The 14233-nt window shown below is 40.6% G+C and overlaps 1 protein-coding gene and 1 pseudogene across 1 annotated transcript in view; both read right to left on the bottom strand.

The window, feature by feature from the left end:
* Positions 1 to 3891: 3891 nt before the first annotated feature.
* LOC132577567 (adenylate kinase 2, mitochondrial-like) lies at positions 3892 to 4951 on the bottom strand (annotated as a pseudogene).
* Positions 4952 to 10362: 5411 nt separating this feature from the next.
* The window catches only part of NFXL1 (nuclear transcription factor, X-box binding like 1), an 81699-nt gene continuing 77828 nt past the window's right edge, over positions 10363 to 14233 (bottom strand). The window contains exon 22 of the mRNA XM_060246296.1: positions 10363 to 12285. Coding sequence (XP_060102279.1) covers positions 12112 to 12285 — 174 coding nt within the window. The 3' untranslated portion in view covers positions 10363 to 12111. The remainder of the gene's footprint in view (positions 12286 to 14233) is intronic.

Below are 14233 nucleotides of genomic sequence, written 5' to 3'. Positions count from 1 at the left end.
TATCTCTTGCCTTTAAAAGCCATAAATCCAGTTGTGACTGGATGGCAGTCGAACATGTCTGGGAGACTTTTTTAGTTGAAAGGTGGCTTATATGTAAACTAAATACAGGGATTGCACTAGGGGCTGATGGAGTCTGTCACTGGTTATCAATGTTCCTGTTACATCTTTTAAATAGGGTTTTAGAAAACATTTTAGTGGGTATGTACACTAAACAACCTTCTGTGTTCCCCTCCCTTCCATTACCTACCCAGATAATCCAGATGGCAAATGAAACAACATCTTAGTTACATCTCTATTCCAATAGGACCACTTAAGGGAGACTTAGGGAAGTTTATCAATTGAAATATTTGTATCCTATTCTTCAAGATGGGTCACAAAAACATGTCCTGGTACTTTTTACTCCCACCCCCAGCAAAATGGGAGAATAGCCAAAGAAGAAGCCCCTGCCTTTCTGGCCCTTCTGTCAACTAATGGAACTCTAATAACCTTGTGAAGTTCTGGTGTTAAGAAGCACTTGAGTCTATAATTAATCATCAACAATCCTGGATACAAGTGTTGCCCTGGTGAGCAACACAGACACTTAGTTAAGGAAAGAGTGAGATCGATCCACCCCCAATTTTTTTTTTTTTTGCTAAATTTTTCAAGGCAGCCTCAAACAAGCTAGATACTCAGGAGTTAACAGTAGTCCATGGTCTATTGAGCTTCCATCAATCTGTCCCATTGCACTGTCAGTTAAAGTCTGAAGTACAAGTGCGGTTGGGTGTCACTTTAGATAACAATTTGGCTCTGTATTGTCACTATAGATAATTTTGTTTAGTATAGATAATCCCTTCATCCTCTGTTACTTTCCAAACATCACCAAGGAGCCTCCCCTTTTCTGAGGTCACATACCACATGTCCCCGCATCATAGCTCCCCTGACCAGGTGTCACAGGTCATCTGACCCCCACCCCCCTGAGGGTACAGGGTTGTCCTCAAAAGGTCTAACCCATTGTTCCTCAGTTGTGCATCTGACAGTATACCTACCCTGCTGTTTAGACTCACCCCCAAAATCTGATCAGTTTCAGGCCCCCAATGGTAAGATACACAGGCATATCTTACTCCCCCTTTCCTTTCTCATTACCTATTGTAGCTTTCCAATGAAGCTCCAATGGCAAAGTATCACCGTGTCTGTGTTATCACTTATATGTACCCCTATCATCTCATCTCTTTTTTCCCTAGATTTGTACGAATGTTGGATGGGCCATTGGCCTGATCCAACATGGCTTCTCTTATGTTCTTATTTACTTGTATGCTTGACTAATTTTTCTAATAAAACGATTTTATATTTAATCCAAAGATTCTCATTATTTCAAGGGAAATTCTGGAGGTCATCTCGTGTATACATAGATTCTGTATCCTGCTGAGCCATAGTTGCCCACCGCTTAAATTCCCCAACCTCTCTTTGAGGGCAATTTGGCTTACACAGGCATTCTCAGTAGAGACATACCAGTGCATTGTCTAAACCCATTTTAATTCAGTTTCTGCCTGCTATGGAGACCAAACTGGCTTGGTTGAACACCTTTGCCAGGCAAAAGTTGCTGTTTTGGGTCCCCCTGATGAGAGCAGAAGTGGGGTATAAATTTTGTAAATAAGTAAATAAAAGGCAAATAGACTTTCACCAAGTGGCTTTTTGTATTATCAGCCATGGAATCCTTCTGAATTGGTTGCCTGAGCTGGGTATTGGGGCATCATGTTCTGATGATTTCATTCCTAAGTGGCTTGCTGTTAGTGGTGTCAGTGCTGTAAGTGGCACTGAATAACAGCTGGTCAACCATGTGACATCATTGTTTTGCAGTTCTGTTGGGCTAGATCCTGTCTTAGACAGTGTTTGATATTAAATCAATGGGGAAGATTTTCCAGAGCTTTGGAGTGAAATGTCATCAGTACACTTAAAACACTCTCCTCTGTTCCTCTCTGCCAAAAGAATCAGGTGGATCAGTAAATTTCTGAATTAGCATTTAGAAGCCATAATGGACTGGAGTACATACAACTGAAGTAGTGTTGTTCAATTCTGTAGCTAATCAAGATTAAGGAGCCAGCCTTTTATTGGATGGAATTATGCTGTTTCTACAAGAATAAGGTAATAACATATGTGCACAGCACCACTTGACTCATGAAGGCTTATTAGGGGAGCCCATTAGGGAAGGCTGGGATACAAATTTGATAAAATAAACATAAAATAAAATATTATTTGTGGCACATACTGCCTTTGATCAGCTTTGGTAGATACTCCTTTCTTTGAGGCTACATTTAGTATTGATTTAAAATCCTAAATGGGCTGAGAAACCGGACTTTCCTGTGGTGACACATTAGTTATGGAATGTCGTCTTCACAACAGTTTATCTGGTGTTTAATCTTTTAAGATTTAGGGGACAGTTAAAAAGATGTTACTTGCTCAAGCACTTTATTAACTGTGTTATTAATACTTCACTAATTTTACTAGCTGCTCCATTTAACAACTGGTTTGGAGTTTTAAGACTGTTGCTGTAAAACAACTAAACCCAGTATCTTGTAAAATATGTATCTTAGGACTTAGATGGTTATGGTATATTTATAATAAGCTGCCAAGCATGTCTGTGAAAACCACAACTAAGAAATAGCTGAAATATAACGTTATTGCATATAAAAACCCTACACTGCATATAAAAACCCTACATACGATCTGCCTGTATTGCTGAACATTGTCCAAGACCTGTTTTTCGGCTGCTCACATGTGTCAAACGTCCATGACTTGCAGCTGATTATTAGAATGTAATCATGCTGTAACCCACCCTGCATATACCTTGGTGGGATGGGCCGGATAGAAATCCCAGAAATAAAAAAATAATACCTTCTTAAACTTTACTCTTTGAACAATGTAATCTTGAATATATTCTCCCAGCCACCATGCATATGCATTACTGAACTCTGAAATGCCCCAGATGTTTCCTTCTACTTTCAAGGAGATATAGCCTACTTCAGGGATTTCTTACACAGTAACAGATACCACCCCATACGAATGGTAGAAGAGTGGTCTTCAGTAATGCACAGATCATAAGGATCTGTTCTCTTTACAGAACAGTTCCCCAGGGCACATTAACCACATCAATCTTAAACAATTCCCCCTGCCCTTCAGGGCCTCCTTAAAAGAAGGACAAATATTGACTTTGAAAATGCTCTCATGTCATTTATTAAGCTAGATTCTCATACTATTCTCTTCATATGTTTTCACTAACAGAACTGCTGACAAAACAATAAGCAAAACTGTAAAGAATCTGCCACTGTAGAAAATAGATTGAACACATTTAACGTTAACACACACAATGTTAAACATTGCCATTGGGCTGGTGAAGTAGGAGAAGAGCAGGAGGGGGAAACAAAGTAGCAGCAAACAAATGGTGGCCCAGTCAGAATTGCAGTCGTAGGGTTCTCCATTTCTTATTTCACTATCAGCCCTCTATGCTATGAATGGCCAACTGGCAGTCAAGAAGCCAGATGCAGGCTAAAACCCCAAAAATACATATATATTTTTTTTTTGAAGAAAAAGAACCAGATTAATCTTATCCGTATAATTGTTCATAGGGAGATACGAAATTTCTACCCCATTTCCATATTTTACTATGCCCATTTTATCCTTGGAACAAATTGGGCTCAGATACATAGCTGTGGAAAGGGAGGATTAGTAAATCAATTGCAAAAGGGGGGGGGGAGGGACTATTCTGATTAACAAAGCCTTGTTTAATGGATGCTCTGAAGAACCTTCCTTCCTAGATGCACTGCAGTGCAGCCTCTCCTATGGCCCTTTCTCTTGCCCCCCTCTTGCTGACCCAAGAAGACAGGAAAGAAGGAAGTGCCAGATGTGAGAAGAGTCCTAAACAAACACAACCAGGTCTTTACATGTGGCTTTCTGAAAAGTTGCCACGATGCTAGAAAATACCACATCAGGGAACTGAAAGTATCCACCGCTGTGTGGATCCCACATCAGGTGTAGCAGTCAACCAGCAGTGTAGTCTGGGTGTTGTAGGATTTCAGCTGAGTTTTCAAAGCTACTGTATTGTCATCTAAATTACTGGCCAGGGGCTCTCCAGTTGCATCATCCTTCATGTGGGCTTTAGGAGGAATTAATTCCTCCTTATGTGGCCTGGGACCAACATACCTGTAGGACTGTCTCCTTCCATATATGCCCAGGAGGTCATGTTCGGCCTCCCAACATTTGTTGGCCATCCCCGGCCCAAAAGACACCCACCTTGCCTCAACTAGGGCCAGGACCTTTTTGGTCCTGGCCCCGACCTGGTGGAATCAGCTTCCTACAGAGATCCAGGCCCTATCTGGCTTATTAGCCTTCCGTAGGGCCTGTAAAACAGAGCTGTTCTGCCAGGCTTTTAGTTGAGGCTGCGGGTGTCTATTCTTGATCTGGTTGGCCTCTCCTATCAGCACTGTCACCTGTGAGATATCATGATGTGAGACAGCCAGGCTGGGTAACTTTTCTGAGTGCTGTTGAGCTGTCTGTTTTTAAAATGTTTTTATTGTATTTTATTGTTTTATCATGTGCTGTACTTCGTCCTAAGCCCTACGGGGAATGGGCGGAATAGAAATATACTAGAATAAATAAATAAAATAAATGATATGAGCAGCCACTTGCCGGATAAATTAACCGCCCTATGATCCTCCAGATGAATGAGTCGGCAATGCTGAATTCCATGACGGAATCTAGATTCTCTTTTGTCTTCTCCATGAGCTCATCAAGCATTTCTACTTGCCACACCATGGTGGGAAAGCCACCCAAAAGAAAGCCATTTCTGCAGGTTTTTTCCAGGTTTCCCCCCCCCAATCAGCTCCACCACCATCTCATCGTTCACCAGCATCCATTGTTTTGTCTCCTTCAACCTCTTCCCCAGCGCTGAACCAGAGGTTACTGTGGCCCTCGGCATGTTCCTCATGGCCAAGTGACACACACAATATACTTCAGAGAGCTTGGGAGCCTAGATTCCCTTCTTGGCCCTGGGCAGCCCCAGCAGTACAACCCAGATGCCCTTGTTTGGTATAGTGGTGACATGTGAGGACGCTTATCAGGGAGAACTGGGTTTGATTCCCCAATCCTCCACTTGCAGCTGCTGGAATGGCCTTGAAAGGGCAGCTTCTATGAGAGCTCTCTCAGCCCCAGCTATCTCACAGTGTGTGTGTTGGTGGGGGGTGGGGGTGGGGAAGGTAGAGGAGATTGTAAGCCACTCTGAGACTCTGTGATTCAGTGTATGGCAGGGTATAAATCAAATTTCTTCTCATGGACCTCCCGGCTGAGAGTTCCCTCTCCATCTAACTGAAGGATGCCCTGTGCACTTTAGAATGTAAAATTTTGAATAAGGTAACTATTGTCATGATGATGTATTGAGCAAAAATGTGTGGATGTTAAGTATTTTATGGCATAAGCCGAATTGTTTGATATTGCAGACATTCTCTATTTTATGAACTTCTGTAAGCAGCCTTAAATATTTTGAGGAGACAACACAGAAATATAATCAAAGCATCAGCATAATAGGTGCCCATGAACCTGGCACAATCACATTCCAAGCATTCACTGCTGCAATGGATGCCTTAGCTTAGAGAAACAATGGATTTCTTTGATGGACAAAACATAATTGGTTGAGCGTTTGAGGGTGGGGTGGGGGGTGGAATAACCTGCAGGAAGAAAAGGCTTCTCGATCTCCTGAAATGATGAACATTGTGTGCTGTAAACATACAAAAGATGAATAATCATCTTGAAATGATTCCAGCATCAGTTACTATCGTTTTACATTTAGCAAACTTGCATTAAAGCAGAACACAATGATCACCAATGGGGTACCTATAGATGCTATGGTTTCCTGAAGCTGTTTGGCTTTCTGACAGCCCTCCATGTTCTATCGCTTCCCCTATGGTTGTTCATATTTCTTCCTTCCCCTTTTTCTCCTTCCTCTTGCTCTTTTGAAAGAGATTGTCTTTCACCAACACCCAACATTACTTCTCCCACTGGCTTCAGGCTGAAAGTAAGATGTGAAAGTAGATATAAGAAAAGCTGAAAAAGGAAGATTAACACTCCCCCAGTCTTAGCCATGGTAATTCCTCCAAATTCTAGTGCCTGAGTGACCTCAATCTCTAACACTAGCAAAGGTAACCCAACACAATTTCTATTAGATATTAGTAAGCTCCAGCAGCTATGGTATTATATGAAAAAATGTATTAGATCCTTCAAGAACTTAAATCCTGCACGCACGCCCATGAAAATTTTAGGTAAAGCAGAGAGGAGAGGAGTAGGAGAAATCCAATATCTACCCTCTTCCAAATTTAAGCTCAAATATACTTGACACACATGGAGATGCCCAACATAGAATCAGACCATTGCTCCTTCAAGGGCAATATTGTCTACTCAGCAGGGGTTGTTTTGATTTTCCAGAGGTCTTTCACATCGTCCACTGCCTCATCCTTTTGATTGAAAATACCAAGGAATTGAACCTGGAACTTTCTGTACGCCAAGCAAATACTCCACCACTGACTCATAGCCTTCCCCTCCCAACAGATTCAAGTGGCAGCCATGTTGTATTAGTACCTCCAGAACTGTCAAATACTCAATAAGGTTGAAGGACAGATCTCCTTACAATTTTTCCTGGCTGGGGTTGCCAAAAAGCCTGAATAATATCTTGCCCCTTTAATACAGACTTAATGGAGTATTATTTATGCCAGTTTGGTGTACTGGTTAACAGTGCGGACTCTTCTCTGGGAGAACCGAGTTTGATTCCCCACTCCTCCACTTGCAGCTGCTGGAATGGCCTTGGGTCAACCATAGCTCTTGTAGAGTTGTCCTTGAAAGGGCAGCTTCTGTGAGAGCTCTCTCAGCCCCACCCAACTCACAGAGTGTCTGTTGTATGTGTGGGGGAAGGAGATTGTCTTCTGAGGGGAACAGTGCTCAACATGGCAAAAACAGAACATATAAAGACAGTATGAAGTTCCAACCTAAGATCAGCGTAGGGGTAGTACATAAACACCTAGTTTCTTTAAATGAAACTAAGTCCTCAAGGCCAGATGAAATGCATCCAAGGGTTCTAAAAGAGCTTGCGGATGTAATTTCTGAGCCTCTGGCTATTATTTTTGAAAATTCTTGGAGAACAGCAGAGGTGCTGGAAGATTGGAGGCGGGTGAATGCTGTCCCCATCTTCAAGAAGGGGAAAAAAGATCTGGGTAACTACCGACCCATCAGCTTGACGTCTATACCTGGAAAAGTTTTAGAACAAATCATCAAACAGTCGGTCCTGGAACATTTAGAAAGAATGGATGTAATTACTAAGAGCCAGCATGGTTTTCTCAAGAACAAGTCATGTCAGACTAATCTGACCTCTTTTTTTGAGAAAGTGACTATCTTGCTGGATCGGGGGAATGCTGTAGACATCGTTTATCTTGATTTCAGTAAGGCGTTTGATATGGTTCCACATACTATCATTGTTGACAAGTTGGTAAAATGTGGTTTGGATCTTGTTACCGTTAGGTGGATCTGTAACTGGTTGACAGATCACACCCAAAGAGTGCTTGTGAATGGTTCCTCATCCTCTTGGTGGGGAGTGACAAGTGGAGTGCCTCAGGGATCTGTCCTGGGACCTGTTTTGTTCAACATCTTTATCAATAATTTGGATGAAGGAATAGAGGGAATGCTTATTAAATATGCAGATGATACTAAATTGGAAGGGGTTGCAAACACAGAAGACAGAAACAGGATACAGGATGACCTTGACAGGCTGGAAAACTGGGCTAAAACCAATAAAAATGAATTTTAACAGGGATAAATGTAACGTTCTGCATTTAGGTAGGAAAAATCCAATGCATGGTTATAGGATGGGGGAGACTTGTCTTAGCAGTAGTATGTGCAAAAAGGATCCAGGGGTCTTAGTGGATCATACGCTGAACATGAGTCAGCAGTGTGATGCGGTGGCTAAAAAGGCAAATGCAATTTTGGGCTGTATCAACAGAAGTATAGTGTCCAGATCACATGATGTGATGGTATCACTTTACTCTGCTCTGGTAAGACCTCACCTGAAGTATTGTGTTCAGTTTTGGGCACCACATTTTAAGAAGGATATAAACAAGCTGGAACAGGTCCAGAGGAGGGTGACAAAGATGGCAAGGGGTCTGGAGACCAAGTCCTATGAGGAAAGGTTGAAGGAGCTGGGGATGTTCAGCCTGGAGAGGAGGTGGCTGAGAAGTGATAGGATCACCATCTTCAAGTACATGAAGAGCTGTCATATAGAGGATGGTGTGGAATTGTTTTCTGTGGCCCCAGAAGATAGGACCAGAACCAATGGGTTGAAATTAAATCAAAAGAGTTTCCGGCTCAACATTAGGAAGAACTTCCTGACCGTTAGAGCGATTCCTCAGTAGAACAGGCTTTCTTGGGAGGTGGTGGGCTCTCCTTCCTTGGAGGTTTTTAAACAGAGGCTAGATGGCCATCTGACAGCAATGAAGATCCTGTGGATTCAGGGGGAGGTGTTTGTGAGTTTCCTGCATTGTGCAGGGGGTTGGACTAGATGACCCTAGAGGTTCCTTCCAACTCTATGATTCTATAATTCTATGATTGCGATTGCTCTGAGACTCGAAGTACAGGGTGGGGTATAAATCCAATATCTTCTATCTTTATCAGGTGATGTTATTTACCTGCACACCATGAAAAGCTTCAACTGCCCAATGCCACACATTAAGCAATAAGGCACAGATCATTTCCCTTCAAGCTGACTGGCCACCTTGCCAACTTCTAGCCAACTTCAGTCATCTATGCCGTATACATATAGGCTTAGCTAACTGAAATGTACTTTCAAAGAGGTTAAATTGCAGAGAGGGCTTTGTATGACTGAGAAGCCATATGAAAAGGTACATTTCAAATTACTCTTGCAAACTACTAATGGCTCAAAATGTAAATATATTTAAGACCTATTTTCAGAACAATCTTATTTTCCACCTACTGAGCAGGTAATGCATGGTACCTTATAGGTAGGTCTCTTGTTACAGAAACATGCAGCTGGAGATTTCAAATCAACACCTGAAAGATTATTTCCTTTCAGCTCCTGCTAGTCTAAATCTACCAGATGGTATTCAAGATGACACCTAAAATTAGAAGCTTCTCATTACTAGCGCAGAAGTAAACATAACACTTCAAAGGATTCATCACAAACACACCTAACCGATACCTTTCTTTGTTGCATCCTATGCTCTCTCTTTTAAGATCTATCACTTTGGGGAGCTCTGAAATGTGCTGAAATTGGAGTTACCATTTCTTGTGCATGCCTTGTAAACATACTACAAGTGGGGACCCACAATATTTGCCAAGGCTCCCAGCCCCTCTACAGTCATCACTGTCGCGTTTGTTTGAGGGGGATTTTTAATAATTGCAGATTTTTCTGCAAGCCTGAAGTATCCCACAAGGTTCAAGAATTATCTGGGTTATGTCAGTGTGGCCCCAGACTGGACTGGCCACACTTGACTATTAGACATATGATTTTTTTGAACAACTAAAAAAGGTGGATTCTACAGTTTCTATCTATGACTGATTTTTAAACATTAATTCAGAGTGAGAATATAAATAGATTATAAGCACAGTCACTGTCTGCATGGTATCAGCAGGCTTCTAAACTGAATACACAGAATCAGTTACAACAGGCAACCTTGCTGAATATAAGCTGTGGCAATATTTAAACTGATAGACTGTACCATTCCAGTCTCAAGTGAGACAGGTGGACAATAAGGGAATAAATATGAGACCATTCTAATTCTAAATGCCATTGTTGAATACACAACTTGTAACAGCTAAGCCTGTGTGTGTACTCTGACCATAAAAGAGCCTGCAAGAAAAACAGATAAACTCAGGCCTATACAATTACATAAATTCAACACATTGCATGTATTTGCTTGTTCTTGCAACATTTATTCTGCTTGCCTAAAGGAGACGAGGAACTCATATCAGGCAATGAAACACTGTTCCTTACTACTAAATTCTTTTCTTGCATAGTATGAGGTACACTCAACTCAGGCAAGTAATATTTACAAAGAAATGGCAAACTGCTCCGATGTCTTTCTGTCACAGGATATTTGCACTTGTGATTACCATTTTCAGATGAATATCTGGAATATGAAATGAACCAGTCCATTCAAATCCAAGCAGCACAAATGAGTATGCTAAGTAGCTATACATTCTCACTCTTCCAAGAAATCCCACAAACATTCAAAACAAACACGTTTTCATACAATTTACTGTATATTGACAAATGGATTCCCTTTCATTTGTATTGAGCATCAAATAATTCCAAAGGGTTCATACAAACAGATATTTAAACAGTGAAACCTGACAATTTATTGGCATGGGCAGTAAGTCAACAGCTTTAAAAGGTTTTAATAATGTACAATATAGCGGGATTGGTTTCTAGTGTTAGGGGGTTTAATTAAGCAAAGGAAAAAGAGGACACAATTTTGCACTTTTCGTAAACACAGTAAGTTGAAGATGGTAAAGGTTTTTCAGACTTTACTCACACTATTGTGAATAACAACCCTAGAAATAGGATATATCAGTGTACAGTTCACTTTTGTACTGTACACTGATAATTAAAATCAGCTTCAGTACTGGCAATGTGTGAAAAATATCAACTTTGGACTAATTGGAACTCTACCTGCAGCTCCCATTCCTCACCTCAAATGCTTGCCCAGAAGATTTGGATTTAATAAATTCTTTTGCGGGTAACATTTCAGGGAAGCAGAAAAAGCATTTTAAGTACAGCAAAAAATCCAGATGAATGACTGCTAGAAACTCAAATTATCAATTAATGTACTTCTTCATCTAGTTCAACAGGGCTTCCTACATAATTAATGATAAACGCAGGTCACTTCCGAGCAATTATCCTGAACCTTTCCAAAGTTTTCAGGAACGGCTGCTAATTTATTAATAGAAACATTTAACAAGGTTAGCTAGACACCTGAACAGCAACTACTGGGCTTCACAACCTGAGAGTTCCTGCTTAAATAAATATTCCATATGTTTATACATAACCCTCAAAACTGCATCTTAAGAATTAACTTGTCATCACATCAACTACAGTCATACAGCCTTCCCTATACTGTGATTGCCTACTAACTCATTGCTATGCCTAGAATAACAGACTGGTATTTCTTTGTGAAAAGCTATTTTTTCAGGGGCCAGACCATTAACCTTTAAACAATGTGACTTACAGGGTTGGTTTTTTTTTTCACGTAGAGGACCACAAGAAGAATTTTAAAAGATAGCACAAAATACGATCAATAATTCACATGAGTTCAGTTTTGAAACATACAAGACACTTTTGAAATACAATTTTCAGTAAACCTGTACCTTGAAGGGTATGCGGTGTCAGAACTGTATTAGAAAATACTATTTTCCATTTGGACAAAGTACAATTAAAAATGAAGCAAGAACACTCATATTTTGCTTAAGGTGTCTGTTTCAATGTAAATATTAAAAATACTGACAGATCTGGATGTGTAAGAGGATGCTGTAAGGTGCATGTATGTAAAAGCGACTGTGTTAAGCACAGAGGTTGTAGGCACACGGACCCTTCGTCAGTCAAAAGCATGACAATCCCAACAGCAGTAAAAATGGTCAACTTTGACAGCATGAATCAGCTGAGTGTGGCAGGGAGTCTCTTCTTCCACCCGCCAATGATCAGTGCTGTTAAAAATGACTATGTAAGCCAAGTACATGCATAAATATTCTTCAGTGTGCCTTGAAATACATGGATGTTGACATGAATAGTACTGAACAGGATTTCACTCGATGGAACATTATGAGAATCTGAATGGATGGATGGCATGGCGTGATCACCTAGAGTGTGTGACGTTTTATTGCATTACCTCAGTAATGTTGAATATATTAAATTGATTTTTACATAAAGGATAGAGATTGAGGTCTGTTGTGTTTTTCCTCCTCCGGATGAAGAGAGGACAATTGCTATTAAAAATTGCAATTGAGGATGATTACTTTACACCACCTAATACTTTTAGCAGCTATCTGTGATCACACTGAGGTGTCTAAAAATGAATACTAAAAAATTCAGTAGTTGTAGGCTATGAACCATGCAACCATCGCAACAGCCACTCCACATACAGGCAGCACAATAGTTTTCCTATATTTTTGCCATAGAGATGGTTCCACTTCAACTTCGTCCTTTTTTCTCTTGTTCTTTCGACGGCCTCTCAGCCTATTCTCAAAAGCCTCCAGTTCAGCCTGGAGAAAAAAAAAACCAAACAGTTATGAAACAATTCAAAATGATACAGAAAAAGAAAGAGAAAATATTAATTTTTTCAAACTGTGTCACAAACATTGAGTGATGAATTTACTTTACATACATGGTGTTGAAGGACAGAGGATTGGGGGGGGGGGAGCTAAAATACACCAATAATGTATATTGTAGTATATAAAACCTTCACTGTCCCTAAATTGACATATTACAGCCTCAAGATAACGTCTACAGACAAGACTTCTAGAGGGAATCCATATTCAGAACAGCAATGCTCATTTCATCAAAATACTCCTTTTAATGGAGTTAAGATACTAGCTTCCACTGCTGAATATTAAGGAAACCTTAATTTCTACAGCAAACATAGGGTTAGTAGAGCGGTGCAGAGAGAAGAGCTGAAACAAAGGGTTTTTTTTAAAGAACAAGTGCTTAAGGGAACGGGGTAGCGCCTCCAAGGTGTATACGGCATGTTTGAGTGAGCCCCAGGCCTCTATAGGCCCAATCCACTGACATCTGTCCTTCATCTCTACTGGATTTAGTTCAACATATCACCATTGTGTATATTGTGCTCCTGGGCACATTTGGAGACAGCCCTTGAACTGCTTAAAATGTTTCAAACTGGCAAGAGGAAGAAGTCACAGCAAAATGGCTACCATAGTTGAATGTAATGAAGAGGTTGCTCTCTCTATTGCGGCCACAGGTGGTCCACTGATTGTGGCCATCTTATAAGAAATCCTCAAGAATATCAAAGGTATTAAAAGAAGTAAAGGAGGGATTGCTCTCTGTCAGATCTGAGTTCACTGAACTGAAACCTCTCCAGAAACAGGTAGCTGAACGACTAACAAAAGCAGAGAGGAGGGTGCCAGACCTAGAAAACTCTTTGTTTTCTACATCTGCTTCCATTCAACAACTTCATTCCAAGGTAACAGCTTTAAAATCCAAGCTCTTAGACCTAGAAAGCAGAAACTTTCTGTAATAATCGTCACCTAGTGGGGGTCAGACATCGTGGCCTTTGTTCAGTCTATTTTAAGAGACAACTTATCCCTGCCAGAAGATTATGACCTTGTTATAGAGAGGGCTCAAAGGTCCTTGGATCAGATCTGCAATACAGCCACCCAAGGCCCATAATCATTCATCTATTAAACTTCGCCAGCAAAGAAGACCTTTTAAGATGAGCTAGAAATCTGGGTCAATTGAAATGGGGCCCAGATCAAATTAAGATTTTCCTTTTCAGTGATTTTCCCAAAGAAACTGTCAACCTTCATAAAGGCCTGGGAAAAAATTGTTGAAGCCTTTATGAAAGGACAGAAAGAGTATTCTGTGTAAGATACAACAACAAGATCAAGAAGTTTCAAGTCCCAGCTGAAGCAGAGGCCTTTTAAAATTCCTTGTAATTGAACACATTTAGTTTTATTCTTCCTGATCCTGGGCAATTCACTGCAGAAATGAATCTGCAATACAACCATCTGCAACTTCTGTATTTACTTTGCTTTTTGGTTTGATGGAACTTTACAAGGCTGATGACTCTGAGTGTTCCCAAGAACATTTGTGGAAGTGGAGACTCTAGTATTGTGCATTAAAAAGCAGTATTGTACATTAAAAAGCAGACTCTAGAAATGTCCTGCACTGAGTATAAACCTGAATATCAATAATGCAAACCGATGTAAAAGAGACCCCTCCAAGAAACCATTGCATCTGCTGGCATAATTTACTGACGTCTATCAACTGGATTAAAGACTAAAATTGCTACCACTATTGATTGGGCCTGCTGGGAGAAAACTGAGTCTCAGGCAAGAGAGGATGGACTCACCAGCACTCTCACAATGTTTTCAACCATTTTTTCCTCATCTGTATGTGCCTTTCTTGCAACTTTTCTTGTTACTTTTTCTTCCCTGTTCTCCCCCACTTTAGCCCTCATTCCCCAAACTTCAGCAA

This window comes from Heteronotia binoei, chromosome 9 (genome assembly GCF_032191835.1).
Source record: "Heteronotia binoei isolate CCM8104 ecotype False Entrance Well chromosome 9, APGP_CSIRO_Hbin_v1, whole genome shotgun sequence".
Taxonomy (NCBI): Eukaryota; Metazoa; Chordata; class Lepidosauria; order Squamata; family Gekkonidae; genus Heteronotia; species Heteronotia binoei.
Note: the sequence above shows the minus strand (reverse complement) of the source record. Positions and strands in the feature narration are given on the sequence as shown.